Source organism: Marmota monax, unplaced genomic scaffold, assembly GCF_021218885.2.
Source record: "Marmota monax isolate L192 unplaced genomic scaffold, Marmota_monax_Labrador192_F-V1.1 WCK01_AAM20220418_F8-fsc00151, whole genome shotgun sequence".
Classification (NCBI taxonomy): Eukaryota; Metazoa; Chordata; class Mammalia; order Rodentia; family Sciuridae; genus Marmota; species Marmota monax.
The window spans coordinates 3735417-3760620 of NW_026694226.1; the positions used below are offsets into that span (position 1 = coordinate 3735417).

Here is a 25204-nt window from a genome sequence, read left to right on the forward strand (position 1 = left end):
GAAGTCATTTCTGGAAGGAAGAGTTAATTCTTCCCAACTGTTCTTTTGCTGGATTCATTAATCCTTTTCTAGTAACACTTACTATGTCATGTTTTTGTAAATTTATCCAAAAATTTACAGTTTACACACCTTACCTCTGGACTGTAGATTCCTTGAACATTAGAACATGTGATTTCTGTATTTTTATTTTCAGGGGCCAGTTAAGCCTTTGATATTTGGTAGACTCTCAAAATATTTCTATGAAGTGGAAATACATTTTTCCTTCTTTTTTTTTTCCTTAAAACTTTATAATCTTTTTGACAGTGTCCTTGAAGGCTTGCTTTACTTGTTGATTTCTTAGAGTATAGATAAAGGGATTCAACACGGGGGTGACTGAAGTAATGAGCACAGCTATTCCTTTGTTGAAAGCACTTCTTTCTTTTATAGAGGGATTAATGTACATAAACATGCAGCTGCCATAAGACAGGGAGATGACAATCATGTGGGAAGAGCAAGTGGAAAAGGCCTTTGTCCTTTGCTGGGCAGAAGGGATCTTCAGCATGGTCCTGATGATGTATGTGTAAGAAACTGTCACCAGAATCAAAGTAATCACTAGAGTCACCACAGCCATGAGCATGACCATCCTTTCTAAGAGGCTTGTGTCTGAGCAGGCCAGCTCCAGGAGGGGTCCATAGTCACAGAAATAGTGATTCAGAACATTGGAGGCACAGAAATCTACCTGACTCATCAAGACGACTGGCAGTAAGATAGCGAGGAATCCCCCCAGCCAGGAGCAGAGCACAAGCTGTGTGCAGACTCTGCTGCTCATAATGGTCAGGTAATGCAGGGGTTTGCAGATGGCCACATAACGATCATAGGACATGGAAGCCAGGAGGTAAAACTCTGTTGCCCCAAGAAATATAGCAAAAAAATACTGAGTGATGCAGCCTGCAAAGCTGATGGCCTTATTTCCTGTTGTCATGCTGGTCAGAAATCTGGGAATAAAAATGGATGTGAAGGAAATTTCTAAGAAGGAGAAATTCCGGAGGAAGAAATACATGGGGGTTTGGAGCTGAGAATTCAGTAAGGTGAGGATGATGATAGTTAGATTTCCTAGGACACTGAGCATGTAGGTGATAAACAGAAAGATGAACATCACCACCTGAAGTTCAGGTTGACTTGTGAGGCCCAGTAGAATAAATTCAGTCAGCATGGTCCTGTTTTTCATAGTTGACCTCCAGCAGATCTAAAAGGGGAAAAGTGAGAAAGATGAAAACTGCAGAATTCCCCAGTAGAAGAGATAAGGCTTATTTTAAGAACAGAATGAGGTCACACATTGCTCTTCATCCTATCGGCCCAAATCAGTGTTCCTTGGATTACATTTGGCTCCATGGAAGCCCCATATCTTTTATATAAATGACCTTATTCCTAAAGTCTTTGTAATTCCTCAAATTTATATATTCCCAGGCACTTAACAAAAGGTATAATAGAATAATTACCCAACAATTTTTTTCAAATGAATGTTTTTGGAACTATTCTTTCCTCTCAAAGTGCTTATGAAACCTCCACATTTAAAGCACTTTCCTCTGACTCTATTAATAATCTCTCTTACTTCTCACTCTTGGTAGAAATATTTCCACCTGATGCTGTTTTCTGTTTCTTTGATTTCTCTGAAATTTTTTGCTTCAGTGGATATCTGCTGTAGATCCCCATCTCATCACTGTCCAAATATCTGACTTCCTTGTTTCAGGAACAAGTAAGACTTCCCCTCACATGGGCAATGCTGAATAACTTCTGATTTTATACTGTGAGACTTTCTCCTGCCTGATAAAGCTTAGGCATCAATAAATCATACTAATAAGCATTTTATTATAAGTCTCTTACCATCAGTGCCTCCAGGACCTTGATTTGAAATACACTCTTGAGAATTGAGTTATTGAGCAATGCACAGACGGCATCACAGAATGGATTTTGCACTGTTTTAAAGTGTCCTCAGTGGCACCAGAGGGTGACAGTTCATCATGCCCAAACTGCCATCTATTCTTAGAATATGGAGATCAGGAAGAGAGGTCCCCACATAATTCTTATTTTTTTAAACAATAAGAGTTTTTTTTATAGATAAATTCATATTTCCAGGGAAGGAAACTTTGTCTAGATCTTCTTTATGCATTTTTAGATTTTTCTGATGAAGAAGCAAAGACAAGGTTAAGTGGTCCCTCCAATTCTCATGCATAATGTTAGAAAAATCATATCAAAATTATTCTCATCAATCTCTATATTTTCTCATATAGATTTTAGAGGTAACTGATGATGTTAAACATTGAACTGGGTCTCTAACAATCCTCCTTTGCCTCTTTGACAAGTACTGCCTTTTATTCCAGATTTTTTACAATTGATTGCTTTCATGACCCACATTAACAGAATTATAACATTAGTGACTTTAAAAGTACAAGATGCTCATACATTAGACAATCTAAATGTGTGTAGGGTGCTGTTTACCTTGTCATTCCTAAGAGGTCAGACAAAGATAAAGTGTGCCATGTGAATCTCTGAGTAATCTTAAGTCTGACATGCTTCCTATTGGCTTTCACATACAACCTTAGATTGCCTTCCACATTCTGTCCTTGGAAGTATCCAAAGTTGTGGGCCTTAACTAGAAAAGAATATTATCTTCTATTCCAAGAGTACATGCCAGAATCAAATGATAGTTCCTGGCACAGTCCTTCGTACATATAATAGAAAACAAAAGCAAGGTGCTGGGTTAAATCCTAAGCACTTAAAAAAAAAAAACCAAACAAAAACCCAATACTTTCCCCCAGCAGTTATAGAATTGGAAGACTTTGAGAGAATCAGAATTTCTTATATTTCTGTCCTAAGAAATTTTATGTGTAAGAAGGCAGGCAAAAGGCTTCTTTGCAGTTTCCATGTTACCAAGAGTGACAGAGGTTTTATCTGTTCTCTTTAGAGCAGACGCATGGGGATCAATTTCCTGTAGAAGCTAAAGATGCCCTGTGGACTCAAATTCAAAATGTGATAATGAACCTCAGTTGTTGACAATTTTGAGAACAAATTGTAAACATATGGCTGAGAAGAGAGGCTCCAGAGACCATGATATAAGGATTCTACAAGTGAATATGACTTAGCCACGAGGTTTGTGGATAAGTTGAGAGCCATGGAGTGAGACTCCTGGGGATGGGTATGCCTGGCCTTGATAATGTTCCTGTTGTTTATCTTTTAAACAAGCCAGGTGTCCAGAGCTCAAACCTGATATAAGTGAATGGTATTTTATAAGGGATTTCCAAAACCTCAATGTCATAGAATTATTGCAACTGGAAAACAGTTTGCTGTTACAATTGGATACAGGCACGTCTTAACCACATCCAACCTTTCTAGGAAGACATGTCTCCTATTACACTGACAATGTCCTTATGTGAGGAAATTCCAAGGATATACTAGCATGGCATATATAAACTCATGTCATAGAACTTTTCTATTGAGGTTGAGTAATTGCTTCCCATAAAATTAAAGGCCTCGACCATGTCAGAAAAATTACTAGTCAGCCCAAGGATGATCCAAGGGCCCCACACTGTTTACGTACATCTCAGAGGCAATACATTCCTCATTTACAGATTTTATTTACATTCTTTATGCTGTTAACCACCAATAATTCCCCTAAGGGTGGGCCATCCAACAGAAAAAGGTGCTAGAGTGTGTCTAAATTCTCATACAACAGGAATTCCCATTAGTGCCACCCAGAGCCTTCTTCAGTCTAGAGGCTTTAATGTCCTCTTCTCATTGTTTGTGGGATCTCTGTATCTGCCATGATGACCATAGTCATTCATGGACTTCAGCTGCAAGAAACTATACACCATTAGGTTGGCAACTATTGAGTGCATATTGGGTCCATCTGAAGATAAAACTCACAGTCAGGAACTATGTAGGATACAGACAATCTGTGAAAGCTTGGATATTTTGAATGAAGTATTGTGAAGTTTCATGTCTTATATTTAGGGCCTTTAGCTACTGATTTGATATATTTTTATTTATTTTTTAATTGATGGAAAACCTAGGTATCATTGTGTACAACATGCACCATGTTTTGAAATATAGATAGGCTGTGAAATGGTTAAATATAGCTAACCAGTGAATGTATTACCTCACATAATTATAATTTTTGTGGTGAGTGCACAATTTCTACTGTTTCTTATTTTAAGACTACAATATATTGTCATTAACTACAGTTATTCTGTTGTCCAAATTATCTCCTGAACTTATTCCGTCTACCTAAAATTTTGTGTTCTTCGACTAGTTACTCTGCAATCCACTCCAAGCTCCAATGAGTCCCAGGTACGCACATGTGAGTGATATAATGACTTTTCTATTTCTGCATTGTCTTTATATCACCACATAATGTCTTTCAAGTTCATATATATTGTTGCAAATGAGAGAATTTTATTGTTTATTCATCACATTTTTTCTTCTTAAAATACAAATTCAAGTTTCTTTTTTATTTATTCTTTTTAGATATACATGAAAGTATAGTTTATTTTGACATAGTATAAATTTGTAGAGTAAATCTTATTCTAACTAGAATCCCAGTCTTGCGTTTGCACATGATGTGGAAATACACTGTAATGTATTCATGTATAAAGACAGGAAATTTTTGTCCGAATCATTCTACTATCTTTCTAGTCCCATCCCCACTCCCTTCCTTTCATTCCCCTTTTGTCTAATCCAATGAACTTCTATTTGTCCCTCCTGACCCTTGTTGTGAGTTAGCATCCACATATAAGAGAGAACATTTGGCTTTTTTTTTTGATTTACTTATTTCACTTAGCATAACAGTCATCAGTTCCATCCATTTACTGGCAAATGCCATGATTTCATTTTTCTTTATGGCTGAGTAATATTTCATTGTGCAAATGTACCACATTTTCTTTATCCATTCATCTATTGAAGGATACCTAGATTGGGTTCATAGCTTGGCTATTGTAAATTGAGGTGCTGTAAACATTGTATACATCAGATTTTCTTTATCCATTAATCCACTGCAGTATACTCATACTGAGTCCATATCTTGACTATTGTGAATAATGCTGCAGTAAACATGTGAGTGAAACTCTCTTCAGCATATTGATTTCACTTGCTTTGGGTATAGTCCCAGTTGTAGGATTGCTGGATTATATGGTAAATGTCTTTTAAAATTTTTTGTGTGGAATTGTTTTCTTGTTTTCCATAGTGGTTGTACTACCCATATTCCCATCAACAGTGTATAAGCGTTCATTTTATTATTGAGGTATTTGCATTGGATATTAATCCCTTATCAATGTGAACATACTTTCCTCCAATCTGTGGGTTGTTTCTAAACCCCATTGATTGCTTACTTTGCTGTACAGAAGCTTTTAGTTTAATGTAATCCCATCAGTCTAACTTTTCTTTTATTATCTGTGCTCCTGAGGTCAGATATAAAAAAACCCATCACCTATACCAGCATTATGGGGCTTTCCCATCTATGTTTTCTTCTAGCAGTTTCATAGTTTTGGGTCTTACATTTACAAGTGGTGGAGGAGGGGATTGTGGGTGAGAGGATATAGCTTAGAATTGAGGATTTCAGTTTTGTTCCTCTCTTTACCCTTTTTTTCCCTCTGAATGTGGTTGAGGCTACTTGAAAATCTACCCTTTAATCTCCTCTAGTGGGTCCATCTAGGTTAGTTGCAGGAGGTCATAGAAATGAGTGTGGGCCCTGGAATAAGATAGGTAAACCCTAGGTAAACCATTTAGTGGCATGAAACTGTGAGTGATTCAGTAATGGTCTGCACTTCCTGGTTCAGGGAATGCAAATACTTTCTTTTCAATGAGAATAATAAGTATATGCTCATTGTGGATTATTACCAATATTAAAAAACTAATTCTTTTAGGTTCTTAGTATTACGACCACAAGTCTATCTATGTGGTGAATTACATTTATTGATTTCCATATGTTGATCCAACCTTGCATCCCTGGAATGAAATCCACTTGATTATGGTGCACCACCTTTTTAATGTATTTTTGTGTGTGGTTTGCCAATATTTTATTATAAATTTTTGCATCTGTGTTCATCAAGGATATTGGTGTGATGTTTTCTACTCTTGATGTGTCTTTGTATAGTTTTGGTATCAGGGCAATGCTGGTTTCATAGAATGAATTTGGCACTGTTCCTGCTTTTATACTTAATAAAACAATTTGAGGAAGATTAGTATTAATTTTTCTGTAAAGGTCTGGTATAACTTGCCTAATAACCTGTCCAGTCCAGGTCTTTGCTTCATTGAAAGGTTTCTTGATGGCTGCTTCAATTTTATGAGTTGATATTGGACTGTGTAAGTTTTCTATATCTTCCTACTTCAATTTGGTTAGGTCATATGTCTCTAGGAAAATGTTGATATCTTATGATTTTCTAATTTATCAGAGTATAAATTTTCAAAATAATTCCTCAGGATCCTCTGGATTTTTATTAGTGTCTATATGATATTTCCTTTTTCACATTGAAATTTGTTAATCTGAGTGATCTCTTTCCTTTGGTTAGTTTATTAATCTTGTTTATCCTTTCAAAAAGCCAAGTATTTGTTCTGTTGATCTTTTGTATTGTTTTTTATTCTCAAATTCATTGAGTTATCTCTGATTTTAATTATTTCCTGTCTTCTACTGATTTTGGTGTTGGTTTGTTCTTCTTTTTCTAGGGTCTTGAAGTGTAATGTTAGATTACTTATTTGGTATCTTTCTATTCTTTTGATGTATGAACTCAGTGCTCTAAACTTTTCTCTTAGAACTATCTTCATACTGCCTCAGAGATTTTGATATGTTGTCTCACTGTTCTCATTTACTTCTGAGAATTTTAAAATTCCTCCCCTGATTTCTTTTGCAGTCAATTCATCATTCAAAAGTGTGTTATTTAGTCTCCAGATTTGTTTCTGTCTTTTTTATCTTACTGTTTATTTCTAATTTAATTGCATTATGATCTGATAGAATATAAGATATTATCTCTGATTTTTTTGTGTTTGCTAAGATTTGTTTGTGACCTAAAATATGGTCTATTTTGGAAAATATTCCATGTGCTGTTGAGAAGAATGTGAATTCAGTTTTTAATGGATGAAATTTTACATATATGGATGAAATATTACATATTATTAATCATATTTTTATTTCTGTAGAATTTTAATTTAAGTCTTGATGATCTATCTAGTGGTGAGAGCAGTATGTTAAAGTAACCTGGTATTACTGTGTTGTAGTCTATTTGATTTTTATTATTGAAAAGAGTTTGTTTGACATATAGAGATGCACCATTGTTTGGACACAAATACTTAGAATCATTATATCTTCTTGTTGTATGATTTCTTTAAGCAATATAAAAGGACCTTGTCCCTTCTGATTAATTTGGTTTGAAATTCACTGAGTTTGATGTGAGAATAGCTAGCTTTGCTTATTTCCTAGTACCATTCTTTTTTAAAAAATCTTTTTCTGGGGCTTGGGCTGTAGCTTAGTGGTAAAGCGCTTGCCTAGCACACGTGAGGCACTAGGTTCGATCCTCAGTACCACATAAAACATAAAAATAAATAAAATAAAGTTATAATTTTTTCCTATTCATTCACCTTCAGTCTGTGGATATCTTTGCCTGTGAGGTGAGTTTCATGCAAAGAGGATATTGTTGAGTGTTTATTTATTTTTGATATTAGTGATTGAACCAAGGAGTGCTTAACCACTCAGCCACATTCCCAGCCCTTTGTATTTTTTATTTTGAAATGGGTCTCACTAAGTTGATGAGGCTGGCCTGCATCTTGCTAGCCTCCTGCCTCAGCTTCCTGAGTCACTGGTATTATAAGCATGCACCACCACAGCCAGCTTGGGTCTTGTTTTAAATCCAGTGTTCCAACCTATGTCTTTTTACCGAAGAGTTTAGATCATTTACACTCCATATTATACAGAGTAGCTATTTATTTAATTTCATTTTGATGTATTTCTAATATTTAAATCAGACTTGAATTCAATGCTATAAATTTTCCTCTTAGAAACCTTCATACTGTCCTTTAATTGACTGCACTCTTTAATTGACTATTCTTCTACTGTAATTCATTCCTATGCCGTTTTTCATTTTTATTTTTCGTTTCTTCTTCATGAAGTCCTTCACTGAGTACATTTTGTAGTGTAGACTTTCTGGTTATGAATTCTTTTAGCTTCTGATTTCATGGAAGGTTTTTTTTCCACATCAATTCTGAAACTTAATTTTGCTGGGTATAGTAATCTTTGTTGGAATTCATTTTCTTTCAGAGCTTGTTATATATTATTCCAAGCCCTTCTGGCTTTTAGGGTCTGAGTTGAGAAATCAATTGAAATTCATTTAAGTTTAGCTCTAAATGCAACCAGCCATTTTTCTCTTGCAGATTTAAAAATTCTATCCTTAATTTGTATGTTAGGTATTTTTATTATAATGTGTCTTGGAGTGGATTTACTGTGTTTTGTATATTTGAAATCCTACATGCCTCTTTTATTTGAATTTTCATCTCATCCTTAAGTTTGGAAAGTTTTTCTGTTATTATTTCATTGACAAGTTTGTGCATCCCTTTAGCTTGTATTTCAGAGCCTTCATATACCCCAAGATTTCTTAAATTTCGCTTTTTGATGTTATCTCAGATTTGTTGAATATTCTGCTCATGGTCTCTTAAAATGTTTTCTGTATGGTCTACTTTATATTCAGTATTCTTTATTTTGTCTTCAAGTGTGGTGAGCCGCTTCTGCCGTTTCTGCAGATTATGGTCGCCATTACAAGATGACGCTGGCTCCGCTGTGGTCTGTGACAAACAACTCCTTATCTGGGAGAGTTGGCACATGATTTTTCACCACCCTGTACATCACCCTGTGAGAAAGCTCCACGCGGCAGCTTTGCATTGGGGCTTGGGATGCTTTATTAAGGCTGGGAGGGGCATCCAAGAGAAAGAAGAAGAAACATCAAGGGCCTGAATAAACTGCTGAAAGAAGATTCCTGAGTTGCGTCTTCCTTGCGGGCAAGGGGTCGCGACAAGTGGTGCCGAGACCCGGGAACCAGAACTTTCAGCAGTCAGGGGTGGTGCACCGGTTAGTCCCAGGTAAGTGGGATCCGCGACCAAAGCGGGGTTAGTCCCAGGTAAGTGGGATCCGCGACCAAAGCGGGGCAGCTCCTCTGTAAAGAAAGAGAGAGCCTTACATTTTATTGCAGCTGCACTGTGTACTTTCGCTTTTGTTTTTTGTGCTTCTTTTGTTGTTGTTACGACAGGGACGCTCCCCTGTAAAAGGAAGAGAGCGGGGAATTCATAGAACGGAACGCTCCCCTGTAAAAGGAAGAGAGCGGGGACTTTTGTACTTTCACTTTCTTTATAGCTCTAAAAACATTATGGGTGTTGCTTGTTCAAGCCCAATTTTGTTGGCCCTAGATGGGTTGTTACATTCAAAAGGACTTAAGATAAAGCAGAGTACTTTGCAGATGTTTTTAAGAGAAGCTGATATAGCGGCTCCTTGGTTTGCTTTTTCAGGGAGTCTTACGGTTTCCAGCTGGGACAAATTAGGGAAAGATCTAGATTTCGCTCATGAGCAAGGTACCTTGCAGGGTGGCATTATACCACTTTGGAAGTTAGTTAGAAGATGTATAACAGATGGTAAATGCCAGGAAGCTGTGAGTGAGGGTCAAGCTATTCTTGAGCAGCTGCATGAGGAAAAATCTGAAGGATCATGTAGTGAAGTGGCAGAGAGTATTAAAAGTAACAGTAGTGAGAAGGCAAAAGAGCCTGAAGATAAAAATAGGAGAAGGCTCTACCCAGACTTGACCGAATTAAAAATGCCTGAGAACACAAGCGACTCAGAGAGTTCTGAGGACCTTGATATATTGTTACAACAACTACATAAGATAAAAATGAAAAAGAAGAAAAAGGAGACACAGGGCACGCAGGCCTACTGTAAGAAGGGGAAGGGAGTTAACATCGGTCAACAAAACTCTGAGGAGGAGGAGGTAGAATATCTAGAAGAAGGTATGGTGCCGATTGCCCCACCTCCGTATGTGGGGGGAGCCAAGGTTCCGGGAGATCTTTTCATGCACAAGTTTGGAGGACAGTTAATACAGATATGGGACTTGCATACCCTGTATTTCAGGACAATAACAGGGGAAGATATCATGAGCCTTTAGACTTTAAGATAATTAAAACCTTGGCAGAATCTGTCCGCACTTATGGCATAGATGCCGCTTTCACTCTCACTCAGGTGGAGGGACTTACTAGATTTTGCATGACTCCCTCAGATTGGGCTAGTCTAGTCCGCACTTGTGTTTCCCCAGGGAAATATTAGGAGTCCAAAGTTGGCTGTTTAATGTTTCTGACAGTACCCAAGACTCGGAGCGAGGTAGGAAACTTAAAATTTCTACAAATAATTCACAATTGTTTAATGCTACATTACCTTCTGCAGCAGTCTGTCTCCAATCTCTGTTCCTGTTTCTTTTGGCTAATGTTACATTACAGGGGATGCTTAATTGCTCTAATATTACCTGTTATTTGTCTGAGTGTTGGAATGGATCCTGGCCTATGGCAATGGTTATGAAAATTCCAACTTTTGTCCCGATCCCGGTTACTGCAGATCCAGAGTCTTTTCCTATTGTTGAACTGATTAGAGCCCGTAGAGATTTTGGAATTACGGCAGCCATAGTGACAGCTGTGGCGGTATCTGCTGCTGCAGCGGTTACGGCCGGAGTGGCCATGGCCAGTCAAGTACAAACTGCTGCTACTATTAATCAGGTTATTCAACAAACATCCACCATACTTAAATCTCAAAGTAGAATTAATCAACACATTTTATCTGGGATTCTGGCTGCTAATCAAAGGATAGATCTGCTTCAAGCTCAAGTTGAGGAATTGTCTGACCTAGTACATTTGGGTTGTGTTGATCAACGTGCACATTTATGTATAACCTCTGTCAGATTTTATGATTCCAGAAATGCCTCCCGCATCATCGGAGAGTATCTATCCGGAAATTGGTCCATGGCAGCGGAAAACTTGATCCAGTCTCAACTAACTCAGAATGCCGTTTTGAACAGTACCCGTGTCGATCCTGTGACTTTGGGTCAATTCACCGATTGGATATCTTCTGCCTTTTCCTTCTTCAAAGAATGGGTGGGAATAGGCATTTTTGGTGCAATGTGTTGCTTTGGTGTTGTACTTTGTTTGTGGCTTCTCTGTCGCCTTAAAACTCGCCATGCACAAGAAAAGGCTATGATCATACAAGCTCTTGTAGCTTTAGAAAATGGCTACTCGCCTCAAGTCTGGCTTGCGCATCTTAAGCAGTAAACCTTTGTCATGGTTGTTACACCCCAAGTTATTATAACATTGCACTGGGATCGACATGACTTTCCTTGTTATTCTCTTAGTGTTGGAAAGCCCTTGCACTCTGCCGGTCTTACTGCCATTGCACGCAGATGGGTTTCCACACTAGTGCTTTTCTATCGTCTTAAAGTCCGTGCCTTTCTTTCAGGGTGCTGTCAACTTGTTTGTCATTATAAACAGCCACAGTTCAGCCTCAGCTATCCCCCTTCGTCCACCATCATCACGATGCAGGATGCGAGGCAAGGCACTGCACTTGAGTGATCCTTGACGTGGACCTCAAGGAGAGCATGTCCTATTGCATGCGGGTTAGACGCGTTCACGCCCCGCCCCACGAAAAAAGGCGTCGGCTGATATGGCTTCAGGTCTGGGGAAGGCGCCTCCTTAGGACTGAGTCATACTATGCAGCCACTTCTGCACAGTGGGATAGGACCTCTACTCTCGCCTGTATTGTTTTGAGAAAACAGAAAAGGGGGAACTGTGGTGAGCCGCTTCTGCCGTTTCTGCAGATTATGGTCGCCATTACAAGATGACGCTGGCTCCGCTGTGGTCTGTGACAAACAACTCCTTATCTGGGAGAGTTGGCACATGATTTTTCACCACCCTGTACATCACCCTGTGAGAAAGCTCCACGCGGCAGCTTTGCATTGGGGCTTGGGATGCTTTATTAAGGCTGGGAGGGGCATCCGAGAGAAAGAAGAAGAAACATCAAGGGCCTGAATAAACTGCTGAAAGAAGATTCCTGAGTTGCGTCTTCCTTGCGGGCAAGGGGTCGCGACATTCAAGGTCTGAAAATTTATCTTCAAAGTGGTCTAATCTATCACTAATGCTTTCCATTGAATTTTTAATTTGGTTTATTGAGTCTTTCAGTTTCAGGATTTCCATTTGGTTCTTTCTCAAAATTGCTATCTCTTTATTGAAGTGAGTTTTCACTTCCTTTATTTTCTCTATTTTCACTCCTTAGATCTTCTTTAAGTATGATGAACATTTCAACTGTGAAAAAATTCTTTTGCTGACATTTTCTCCACTGTAGTGTTGATGTAGTGAGTTTCGAAGCATTGCGATCTGTTTGGGGTGGGTTATTTATTTATTTATTTTTTGCTTTTCTTTTTCATATTGTTTGTATGTTTAATCATATACTTGGAAATTATCACTTCTTCTTTTAACATGAGACTACTTTGTGAGCTTCTTTCTCTTAAGAACCCTGAGTTGGACTGATATTCAGATATCAATACTTTAACTCAATGTGTGACTTCGGTTGATCACAGTTTTACACCAGTTTGATAGAAATCACTGAACCCTATTTATTACAATTAATTCAGAACTAAGCCTCACACCATTCAACCTTATGGAAAAACAACAACAACAACAACAATCTTATTGAATCTGTTCTTCATAATTCCTAAAATCCGGTATAAACTTGTAGTAAAATTCTGGACTAGGTTGAAAAATTAATTATTAAAATAGTAAAATTTCTATAATATTAAATGATGGCTAAAAGGGGGTAAGAAGAAAGATTTGGCTAAAAGGGGGTAAGAAGAAAGATTTGATAAAAAGAGGGAAAGTGAGGAGAAAGAAAGGAAAGATAGAAAAGATTAATACACACAAGATATAAAGACAGAAATGGATGGTGAGTATTTGAAATTGTAGCAGATAATGTAAGAGGACAAATGGGGAGTAAGAGGAGAAAGTATAAAATAGAGCTAGGGAAACAATGATAGAAAGATTGATTTCAATGACTGTTTTAAACTATTAAAAGATATAAATTCAAATGAATTGAAGATACGATGTTGGCTATTAGGGCAACAACTATCAATCAAGTTAAAGAGTGATAATATGATCAAAGTTGTCATTAGAATTATTTAGCAAAACTTGCCAAGGAGAAGAAAATTATTTTTGTATACTGGTTTGGATTGCATCGGGGTTTGGTCATTAAGTAGATGTCCATCATTCTTTGACTGTGGATCGCTCCAGAGTTGCTGGGTCTCAGGAGCCACTTCCCTAGTTGCTGTAGGCTTCCCACCATCTGGTTCTGGTTGGTCAGCTCAGGGGCCTGCAACTGACTGCTCAGAAGGTGCAGTGTTCATGTTTTGGTCATTTGTACTGTGTGCAGGAATTTAGGATGCTGGCTGTGGATTGTCTCTGTGATTGCTGTGAGTCACCATGTACCTATTTCCCTCTATAGGATCCTTTTCATGGTGGTAAATGCCAGGTGGATGTCTATAAGCACAGTTCTGTTTGTGGAGTTTCCAGTGGGTGTTCTGTGGTGCAGAAGTATTACGCTAGCCAACATCACTCTCTGGGGCATAGTAGTAAAGGAATTCAGTTCATGTGAGTTCTACTTTCCATTGTCCCAGGTTGTGAATAGTGGATGCTGATTCTGTATGTGGATTATGAGTGAGGCAAGGTCCAGATAGTTTCCAAACAATGCCCTTTCAGGAGCCAGTTGAGGCCATGGGCCAGGCTTTGAGCTGGGTAATGCTGGGAACAGTCACTCCTTGCTGTCTTGGATCAGGCAATTTTCCATGTTAATTGACCTCCCTCTGGATATGGTTGTAGGCACCTTCTGTTTAATTTTCCTGGGTATTTATGCAATGTTTTCTTTATTGGCTTTCTATCAGTGGCTGCCACCATCTGGGAACCAATTTTCTATGTTCCTGGATATTCAGGCAGCTTCCCTGTCATGTGGCCTTATGATCATAGGGACAGTCTCTAGGCTTCCCATGGTGCCTTGCCCAGTGTCAGTTGTTGGGGCTGGTGTGGTCACAATGGATCTCCTTTAGTCTGTTCAGGATCAAATCTGTCTTCATGCTGATCTCTGCCTGGACCCCATGGAGGTCCCAGGGAGCTTATCACCTCTGCCCCGCCCACAAGGAGGCTGAGTGGAGTAGTGAGTTAGGTGCCCTTCCCAGGCCCAGGTCTGTTCCATTCCATTCCCTTCGTTCACCAGTGAGGGGGAGGGGTTTTTAGCAACTTTTGGTTATGCTACTAGTGATCCAATTAGAAATTTCTTTTAGTCAAATCCTTAAGTGATCCTGCTGCAGTGGACTTCTGTGTGGTTTGATTTGCATCTATTTGGGTGTGGAAAGATGCTGTGTTGATTTAAGGGGGTGACTAGTTGGTTGAGGGCTCCATAAAATGGCTGTGAATACCCTATTGCTGCCCTGCCCCCCAGCTGTCTTTTCACTATTTGGTTTTAAACTCTTTTATATCCTTCAAGGACATTGCAGTTTCCATCATGCTTTAAATTTTGTCTGCCTTTCTAAATGTTTTTAAGTGAGTGAGCTTGAGCTTTTTGGCTCCCTTTCTCTGTTGCCCCTTGTCCCTTCTCTCACCCTGGTTTGGGTTCAGGGTTAGGAAACTCTGCACTTATTTTCACCCCTGGGAACCAATCTCCCAGTCACTCCAGGTTTCAGACTTTGTAGTAGTGAATCTTAGAGCATTCATTTTTTCAAGCACCTCTCAATTCTACTTTTCCTTCATGACTTCTTTCTGTGTTTCTAGGAGATCAGAAATTGCTGCCAAGCTCCCTTCCACCATCTTCTTCCAGAGGAACAATTTCAAGTGTTGGTGAGGATGTGGAGCAATAGCAATTTTTCTGCATTAATCTTGGGGAGGCAAAATGTTGTAATTACTTTGAAAACTAGGTTGACAATGTCTTATTTTTTTTAAAAGAATTTATTTGTTCTTTTTAGGTATACAAGATAATAGAGTGTATTTTGACATATTATACATGCATGGATAATAACTTACTCTAATTAGGATCCAATTCTTGTGGTTATACATGAAGTAGAATTTCATTGGTGGAGTATTTATATATGAACATAGGAAAGTTATATCCTAGTCATTCTACTGTCTTTCCTATTTCCACAGCTCTTCCCTTCATTCCCCTTTGTCTAACCCAGTGAACTTCTATTATTAACACCTCCACATTGTTTATTAGTATTCACATATGAGAGAGAATAATCGGCTTTTGGTGTTTTGAGATTGGCTTTTTTCACTTAGCATGATAGTCTCCAGTTCCATCCATTTACCGGCAAATCTCATAATGTCATTCTTCTTTTTGGCTAAGTAATACTCCATTGTGTATACATATCACATTTTCTTTATCCATTCATCTGTTGATTTCATAACTTAGCTATTGTGAATTGAGGTGCTCTAAACTTTAATGTGGCTGAGTCACTGTAGAATGCTGATTTTAATACCTTTGTGTATATGATATAACTGGGTCAAATAGTGGTTCCATTCCAAGATTTCTGAGGAATCTCCATACTGCTTTCCAGAGTGGTTACACCAGTTTGGAGTCCCACCAACAATGTGTGAGTGTAGCTTTTTCCCCACATCCTCATCAAATTTTATTGTTACTTGTATTCTTGATAATTGCCATTCTGAGTGGAGTGAGATGGAATCTCAGTGTAGTTTTAATTTGAATTTCTCTAACTCCTAGAGATCAGTTGAACTTTTTTTCATATATTTGTTGATCATTTATATTTCTTCCTGTATAAAGTGTCTGTTCAGTTCCTTTGCCCATTAATTGACTGAGCTATTTATTTTCTGATGTTTTTTCAGGCTTTTTATATCCTGGAGATTAATGCTCTATCTGAGGTGCAAGTGGCAAAGATTCTGTCCCATTCTGTAGGCTGTCTTCACATTATTGTTTCCTTTGTTGTGAAGAAGGTTTTAGTTTGATACCATCCCATTTCTTGATCCTTGATTTTAATTTCTTCAGCATAGGAATCTTGTTGAGAAAGTTAGTTCTTAAGTTGACATGATGGAGAGTTGGGCCTACTTTTTCTTCTAGTAGGCACAGGGTCTTTGTTGTCATGCCTAGGCTCTTGATCCACTTTGAGTTGTCAAGGTAAGAGATAGCAGTTCTATTTCATTCTCCTACATATGGATTTCCAGTTTTCCTAGCACCATTAATTGAAGAGGCTACTTTTCTCCAATGTATGTTTGTGGCTTGGCAATGTTTTGTAGTGTTAGACATAAATTTGTCACATAGCATAGCAATATCCCAGATAGATGAAACATATGTCTATAAAACAATTATATATGATGTTCATTACAATTTTAACAATAATAGCAAATATAAAAAACAACCCTAATGTCCATTAACTGGTGATTTGATCCAGAAACAAGCAAACCAAAAGAAGAGAATGTTGTATTCTGAAAGAGTAAGCAAGAAAATGTTCCCCAGCAGGAGGAGTGATTAACCGAGTGTAGTACTGCAGATAGATCAATCAAATAAGATGATGAGTGAACTTTGATCATTACAAAAAGCAATAGGGTGGTCACTGGTGACCTTGAGAAAGCTATTTTGGTGATTGGTGAGAGCAAAAGCCTGATGGGAATAGGTTTATGTGTGAATGGGAAGAGATGACTAAGAAGGAATCTAAGAAGTATTTATGGAAAAATCCAAAGAGAAATGGAAGATGAAGTCACTGATGGAGATAGGGAAGGGGATTTTAGAATGGAATAAATTATGTGCATGTAAGGGCATGAGAACAATGTGTAAGTTAAAAGCTGATGATTTAGGAGGAGAGGGGGCTGACTGTGGGAGCAGTGTTTTTCTGAGTAGTCGTGTGGTCTGTTGCATAGTGAAGGTTTGGTCTCCAATCTATTCAGTTATGTGCACGTAGATTTATGTATATATGTGGGAAAAAAGATCATTAAGATGTTTAAAAAATAAACAGGAATGTGAGGGGTGAGGGAAAAAAATCCATGAGCTCATATAGGGACAGTCAAAAAGGAATGAATTTTACTTTTTTTCTGACTGAGTTATATGACTGCCTGAAAGCTATTTAAGAGGCCTTGGTGGATAGTTATCCCTAGACAAGTTTGACTCAGTTATCAGGGGAAAAACACTTTAAATTATTTCCTGTTTACTGGGAAATTCTGAAAAATCTATAACACGCTAGTTCGGGGTAGTGGCCACCACTGTCCTTTTGTTAATACTCCCACCCCGGGATGATTTACTTATCACAATCCCTCAGTAGTAACAGGAGGGAAAGTAAAGCATATGCTCACAGAGCCCATGTGAGGGTGGGAGTTTTTGGAAGTTCTTTTTGAATTGTTTGAGTCTTTTAAGGATGAATCACATATTTGGTAGGTGAAGGAGGATGGTTCTTCCAGGCTGAGTAGACTGTGTTGCAGAGGCTAGTGGGTAATTTCCTGTGGCCAAACTGAAGCTATGGTATGGGAAAGTGTTAGAAAGGACAGTGGGAAGGAATTTATACTAGGTCAATAAAGTTCTGAAATGCTGTTTTAAGGAGATTGGACTTTAATTTGTTCTCAATAGGCAGCTACTGAAGAATTTTTGAGGCATGAGAAGAACTTGTATTTCTTTTTGTAAGATTATTCTGGAAATAATAGTAATGATGGATTTAAGGAATAAGGATTTAAATGAAGGTAGAAAGATCAATTTTGGGAAAATGACCAAGAAGTACAATTCACAATAAAATAGCTAAGTTAAGGAATCAGCCTAGGTGTCCCACAAAAGGCAAATGGATAAAGAAAAGGTTATATATATACACAATGTGGCATTTTAGTCATAAGGAAGAAAAAAGAAATTATGTCATTTGCTGGGAACTAAGTGAAATAAGCCAGACTTAGAAAGTCAAAGGTTTAATGTTTTTTCTCATATTAGGGAGCTAGAGAGAAATAATGAATTATTTTTTAAAAAGAGGACCTTGTAAAAATAGAAGGGAGAACAATGAAATAGAGGAATGGGTTCAAGGGAGGGGATGAGGGATGGGAAAGGGGACGAGTCATGGAATAAAACTGGCTAAATTATGCCATGTGCATGTGTGGATGTATCAGAATAAATCCCACTTTTACATATAATATACCAATTAAAAATTAAATTAATAGAAGGAAGACCAATAGAGTAGAGGAAAGGGATCAGGTGAAGGTCAGAAGGTAGGAAAGGGGTTAGTTATGGGGATTGAAATGGAGCAAATTATGTTATGAATATGTAAAAATAAACCCCTAAATTAGGTGAAACTATAAGGTACCAATTAAAAAAGAAGAACAATACTGATTTACTGTGTTAATTACCTCTTAATGCCAAGGGCAGTGTATTTCCAGTCATGTAGACTTAAATTCTATGAGTGACTTAGACTTAATTTTCCTCTCATTTATTAACCAGATAGTAAATATCATTAATTAATTCTAATTTTTATATCTGCCTAAGATAAAATTTTGCCCACATAGGAAAGCTTACTCAAAGGGCTTGAAGCACAGTCCAATCCATTTTTTGATCATGTTCTCTTGCAAGATATGCTGTTCACTTCGTATCCTTCCATCTTTCTAAATATCTTCTAGGTCTAAGTAGAGTTCTGTTATCTTCACAGGGTCTGTCACAATAGGAAGCAGTATTGCGTTCTGGTGATGTGTATGGAATCTGGATCCAGATCATGTGGGTTCAGATCTCAGCAATTCCGCCTATGATTAGTTGTGTGTCTTTGGCCCTGGGCTCCATATTCTTTATCTGTAACACAAGAATGATAAGAATGGTATATTGTTTTTAGTTAATAACAAGTAATGATCATAATAATTATAGATTATTAGTTGACTCTATTATTGCCATACATATTTCTTAGTGTGATGCCTAGCATATAGTAAACAATGTAAGTGCTCTTATTATTTTACTTGACCATAGGAAAAATCTCTTCTGTATTGGAGACACTCATGTTTGCCACTCAGGTGGCATTTCAATGTATGCTGTTTTGTGAAGTTTCTTGTATTGTTAACCTTTCATGGTTGTATATCTTATATATTGTTCTATTGTTCTGGGGCAGATTTATTTATTTAGTTTTGTATTTCTATGCTACACAGCATAATGATGAATATACTTTCAAATATCTATTAAGGTGTGAACAAAATGTATTGAACAGTAGAGTTCTAGGGCTTTCTCTGTTGCCAGGAGAAATGATTACCTGAGTGAGAGACACTGAACTTTGTGTAGGTTTGTTTGTTTGTTCGTTTTTCATTTCAGGAAAGCATTATCTTATTATCATCTCAGCGAATGTTCTCACTTGGCACCTAACTGGCATCAAACCAAAGACCTCAGGCCAACAAACCTGGGCTGCTCACAAGCCCCGGTAAATTGGTCTTTATGTCAGGAATATCAGAACACCTATTTCTGTCTTTGGTTCCTTTGAAAGGCCTAAATCTGTCTCAGATGCACTAATGGTGCTGGCCACAAGATGGTGGGAAAGTCCTGAAATTGCAATCTGCTGGAACAGGAAGCCAAGCTACTACTTGCTAGTGGGATTCTTTTCTCAGGTGGCAGAACCAGATAGGGTCCTAATCATGCTCATTGTCAGCATTCTTCTGTCTCTGCCTGAGCTGGAATGAATAAAGGGCCATTCTCTCTCAAGGCTCAGGGGAGCTGTGAGCTCTTTGATCAGTGCTGCTGGCTGGATAAAATCCTAATTCATTTTGCCACCTTCATAAAGTATACCCTCAGGATCCATGCTGAATACTCAGAGCCCTTCGGGACATTTTAATTACGTGCAGTTTCCTACTGTCCGAATAGTTCAGGACTGTCTGGGCTGGGTCCCTTCTTAGGATCTCAATTCAGGATTAGGTATTCAAAGCATGAATAACAGGAAATACATTCTAAAGACGGAGGATGCTCTCTCTTTAAACAAACAAACAAACAACAACAACAACAAACCCCAAAACCCCCCCAAACCCAAAATACCTGCAGAAGAAACAATGTTAGACATCACAGAGTAAACTGGTCACTCAGCCGGGCCAAGCAGGTGCTGTGTTGTGTTTAGACCAGGATCTCTTCTCTGAGTGATGCATGTAGGGACTCAGTTTGGAGGCCCCGCAGTTCAGTTGTGCAGCTCTCTTTTCCCAATCCCTGAAGATCACCAGCAGCTGCAGCAGAATGAAGACTAGAGGTGCGGTCAGGACGAACCAGAGGTCTCTTGTCTGCTCCACCAGCTTCTGGCACAGCAGCATTTCAAAGACGCACTTGAGGCTAAGGACCATAAGAACCCAGAAGAGACGCAGCACTGCCAGGTGCTTTTCCCAGTCTTGGAAGAGGCGCAGGGTTAGGATAGTGGTAAAGCAGGTGCTGAACCCGGCAGGGTTGAAGAAGGGCACGAACACGTTCCACCAGGAGAGGCCTGTGGCCAGGCCGTCCATTCGCAGTGCTAGAAGCGTGGGGAACACCAATAGGGGCAGCAGGTGCAGGACCATCTGGAAGGCGGCGAGGCCCAGCCACTGAACCAGCCTCTTTAGTCCTAAGAGCATTGTGCTGGCAGAGTGCGGGCTGAGCTCTGCGCGCGCCTAGAGGCCTTGCGCCCCCTCTGGCTGTCTTCCTGGGGTTGTCTCCAGCAAGAGGCACCTGGCGGCCCCGCCTGCCCGGCCCCGCCCACCCCTCCTGGACCAGGCCCGGGAGCACCCCTGATCCCCAGCCTCACCCAGGGCTTAGGGTGGCCAAAGGCCTTGTCCTGCTGGTCTGTGTAGGGTTTTTAATATCCAAAATAGCAATTTTCCAATCTTTTCAGAGAAGCCACTTTGGGATCAATTGTGCTAACAAAGAATATGTCCCCTGGGGGTGTTGGTACTAACAAAGACACTTTGTTCTTTAATGAACAAAGATTAAATGGATATTTAAGAGAAGCCATTCCACAGAGACTTGTGAGGAAGTTGCAATGGGATCATCAAAGGCAAGTGGTCAGCAGGCTGGAGAGAAGAGCAGCAGAGATGGAGCAACGGATTGAATGCCAACCTTACATTGATTAGCCTGCAAAAGACATTTTAAAGTTTTTTTCTCAAATCTATCATTTAGGTAGCCATAGATCTTTCTCATCATGGAGAAAGTAGTCATTTAACTTAAGGATTGTATTTATTTTTTTAGTAGACTTTTTTTTTTTTTTATTAAGGAACACTTTTATATTATAGAAGAGTGAGAAAATAATACAGAGGGTGTCCACATATCCTATGCCCAATATCCGCTATTATTAACATCTTACATTGGTATAATGCACTTCTTATAATTCATTAACCAATACTGGTACATTATTATTAAATAAAGCCCATAGTTTATTCAGACTTTTAAACTTTTACCTAATACCTTTTTCTATTCTAGAATCCCTGGGATAGCACATTACATTGAGTTGTCATGTATTTTTAGGCTCCTCTTGGCTGTGCCAGATTCTCAGACTTCCCTTATTTTTGATGACCTTGGTATTTTTTGAGGGGGTACTGGTCAGGTATTTTGCACGATGCTCCAGTATTGGAATCTGTCTGCTGTGTTTGGGATGACCATAGAGGTGAAGCACAATTTTTGGCCTGTCACATTGAGGTTACTGATCAACATAATGTATGACTGTTGATGTTGGCCTGGATCTCCTGGCTCAGACTGTTTGTCACACTTCTCCACTGTAAAGATTCCCTCCTCCCCACACTGTTTCTATACGATACTCTTGGGAAGAAAGTCCTATGTACCTCGCCTAAGGAGTGGGGAGCTATGTTCCCCTGCTTTATATTTACCTACATAAATTGTTTGGACTACTTCTGTACAGGATGTCTCTTTCCCATCATTTATTAATTTATTTAAATATTTATTTGTACCACTGTGGACTCTTGAATATTGGATATTTTGTATTATAATTTGATAATATTTTATTTATTTTGTTACCCAAATTGTTCCAGCTCTTTCAGTTGCTTCTCTGTACTTCTAACATACCTTATCTATATAATTGCACTTAAAAAGATGGTTCAGGAGGCTCATACTTGAAGAAATGTTCTGGATACCAAAGTCAGGGGTGAATGTAAGCAGTCCTGTTTGCCTTATGAGCACTCACTTTTTTTCTTTCTGAGAGTGACATATAAATTCCATGTTACCAGGGATCTTTCCCTATTTGTTTAGTGTCATATTCTCAGTGCATAAAACAATGCTTACCATAAGCAGTTATTCAATAAATAATTGTTGAATGAATAAATGAAATTAAAATGGCAGTTCTTAGAGGGAAGTGGTAGGAATATTTTCCTTGCTTGCCTTGAGTAAAATGTAATGATATAAATAATAACTATAGTACTGTCTTTTCTTCCTTGCCCTTAAATCTTGCATTGTAGCACATTTCCATGACCACACTCTCATTTCCTTAATCATGCAAATAGCAGTTTTAGCATAAGGTCTAAGTGACACCAAACTAGATCATATCTAATTAAGAAGATATTTCAGGCTGCAATTGTGGCTCAGTAGTAGAGTGCTTGCCTAGTATGTGTGAGGCACTGGGTTCAATTCTCAGCACCACATAAAAATAAATGAGGGATACTGTGTCTACCTACAAGTAAAACAAATATATATATTTTTAAAAAGCACATCTTTAATTTATATTATTGAACTGTGTATGACATCAGAAAGATTTTAGGTTATGTATTAAAATCTGACAACCATATATAGGTGATGAACTGGCATCTGTTATCAAGAGTTTTTAATTCTTCCTCTGTCAGAGGCATTTGCCCTCAAAGAATAATAGAAACAAGATTAATACATACATAACACAAACATTGAAAACCAGTAGGATTATAGTGACAAAAAATGTAGAATAAAAATATTTTTGTTGAGACTGAATATTTAGATTAGAACTGTGATAGCAATGATAGGTGTATGAGAAGTAAATAAGAATTTTTCATAGAAAAAAATAATAATGCTGAGTGACTAAAATTGGGCATAGATCAGGAAAAGCTGAGGGCAAACAGGGTGACACACATATACACATTGCGTACATATATGTTTAAAATTTGCCACTTGGTATAAAATCCCTCTACCCTACATGTAAAATTAAACTCTACAAAGTTCTGAATATTTTCATTAATCAGAGTTGGCAAAGTTAATTCTGGTCCTCAGTTATTTGATGCACTCCATGTTGAGATTACAGAGACTTGACCAATGCCCTCCATTTATGAGTGGGTACAAGAGAAGAATGCTGCACTGTCCAGAACAGAAGTAGGTGATAAGCTTGTCGGAACCTACTTCATGTCAAGTGTTGGTCCTATCCATAGGCACTTGGTTCCTGAGTGGCAAATTGGGAAGATTTTAAAGATAAACTTTATAATGTTAATTTTCTGTTCATCAATCAAGGAAAACAATATTACTACACATAAATTCTGCTTGATAAGGACTCACAATATGGGTGAAGTTATTAATTCAGAAAATATATATATCACAAAGATATATGATAAAATTAATGAGAGAAACTAGAGGACACATGGTTGTGTTTTGTTGGTGTCTTAGAAAGGCAAAAAGAAGAATGCCCTTTGGCAATACTCTGATTTTTTTCTCAATATTTTGGAAGTATAAATGAAGATTATACCCATACTATGGCCATTATATGAACAATTTATAAGTCTGATCAAAATATAAAGTGTAGTTGAGCAGTTTGATGTTTGATAAACATAGATAATAGTTACATATGTTCTATAAAAGCACAAAAGTTTATTTTCATAATTATAAAGCACAAAACAACAAAAGACTTTTTATCAGTTATCCGAATTCCAATTATGTGCATGACTAGTACTTGTTTTTCTTCTTCACACTCTTCTCTAGACCCATCCATGTTTTCCAAACTCTCATTTTATCTTTGACATCTTAGAATATCCTTTCCAAAATATGAAATTGTTTTGATAACTTGATCAAGCTTCTTAAACTCTAACATTGTTGAATCAAGAGATGCTGTCAATTTGAATAGTTGGAGAACTTACCCAACCAAATTTAGTCATAATGTTTCTAAATTCAGAGCTTGTTCTCTGTGAGTTTATGTCTCACACAAGTGAGAAGCGGTCTGTGGATATTTCCATTCCACATAACAAGAAGGGCATATGGCCAGAGATGCAACTTCTGCTTTGCATTTCCTTTTTATGACATTGGGTCTTTGACTAATCTCTGGGGCATGCAATTATTGAAGAAACCATTCTGAATAAAGGAAAACTTAAAAGAAGGCAAAACAAATTGTTTGATTTTTTGGTTTTTGTATTATAAGAGAAAAATGTTCCAGGGAGAACATTAGCTTGATGAGTCTACCAAATAATAAGCCATGTTTGGCACTTTCATGAACAGTGCTCACAGTTATTCAGATTTAAATGTAAGTAAGCCTCAAAAAAAATCAATAGACTCTCAATTCTTTGTGAGAAATACAGTCCGTTTTACTGTGTCTTTGAAAGCTGCTTTTACTTGTTTGTTTCGAAGTGTATAGATGAAAGGGTTATTTGTTGAACTTTGTATTTTTTATCTTGAGAAGAGTTTAATTCATTTGCTCATTTATTAATTGGGTTATTTGATTTTTTGGTGTTAAGTTTTTTGAGTTCTTCATATATTATAGATATTAATCCTCTGTCACAGAGTAGTGAGCAAAGATTTTCTTTGATTCTGTAGGTTCTCTCTTCACATTCCTAATTCTTTCCTTTGCTGTGCCATCTTAGTGGAAAATATTATTTGGTTCTATTATGTATCTATCATTGATCTGTCATCTTTCTATCAACTATTTTTCACTTTTCTAATAATCATTGATTATATGCAAATATAGCAACAGGAGGTCACCTGTCAGTATCCATAGATTGCCTAAGGTTGGGGCTGTTCTATTTGCACCAGACAGGTGAAATGCAGCTCTCTTGGCAGCTTGGTAAGGTTGCCCATGGTATGTGTCATGCCCCTGTCAGTCTCTAGGGCCTGTGTGTGGGTTGGGGGTCATCTAATGTGCCTAGGTAATGCATCACAGTCTGTGTAGCCTGTACCTTTTAGTCTCCATGGGAAGCACAGTTCGGGGCGGGGGTATAGCAGAAGCTAAGCAGAGCAACTCATTCACTGCACTGGGGGAAGAACACAGTTGGA

At 38.0% G+C, this 25204-nt stretch overlaps 2 protein-coding genes across 2 annotated transcripts; both read right to left on the reverse strand.

The window, feature by feature from the left end:
• Positions 1 to 277: 277 nt before the first annotated feature.
• LOC124108205 (olfactory receptor 6C4) lies at positions 278 to 1207 on the reverse strand. Its single transcript, XM_046466606.1, has one exon. The coding sequence runs from the start codon at positions 1205 to 1207 to the stop codon at positions 278 to 280; it is 930 nt and encodes a 309-aa protein (XP_046322562.1).
• An 18893-nt stretch (positions 1208 to 20100) lies between these two features.
• LOC124108206 (transmembrane protein 203-like) lies at positions 20101 to 20616 on the reverse strand. The gene has a single exon (XM_046466607.1). The coding sequence runs from the start codon at positions 20614 to 20616 to the stop codon at positions 20101 to 20103; it is 516 nt and encodes a 171-aa protein (XP_046322563.1).
• Positions 20617 to 25204: the final 4588 nt, after the last annotated feature.

What these genes read in the sequence shown, in the direction of transcription:
- LOC124108205 (XM_046466606.1), bottom strand. Translation starts at nt 1,207, where the DNA reads ATGAAAAACAGGACCATGCTGACTGAATTTATTCTACTGGGCCTCACA.
- LOC124108206 (XM_046466607.1), bottom strand. Translation starts at nt 20,616, where the DNA reads ATGCTCTTAGGACTAAAGAGGCTGGTTCAGTGGCTGGGCCTCGCCGCC.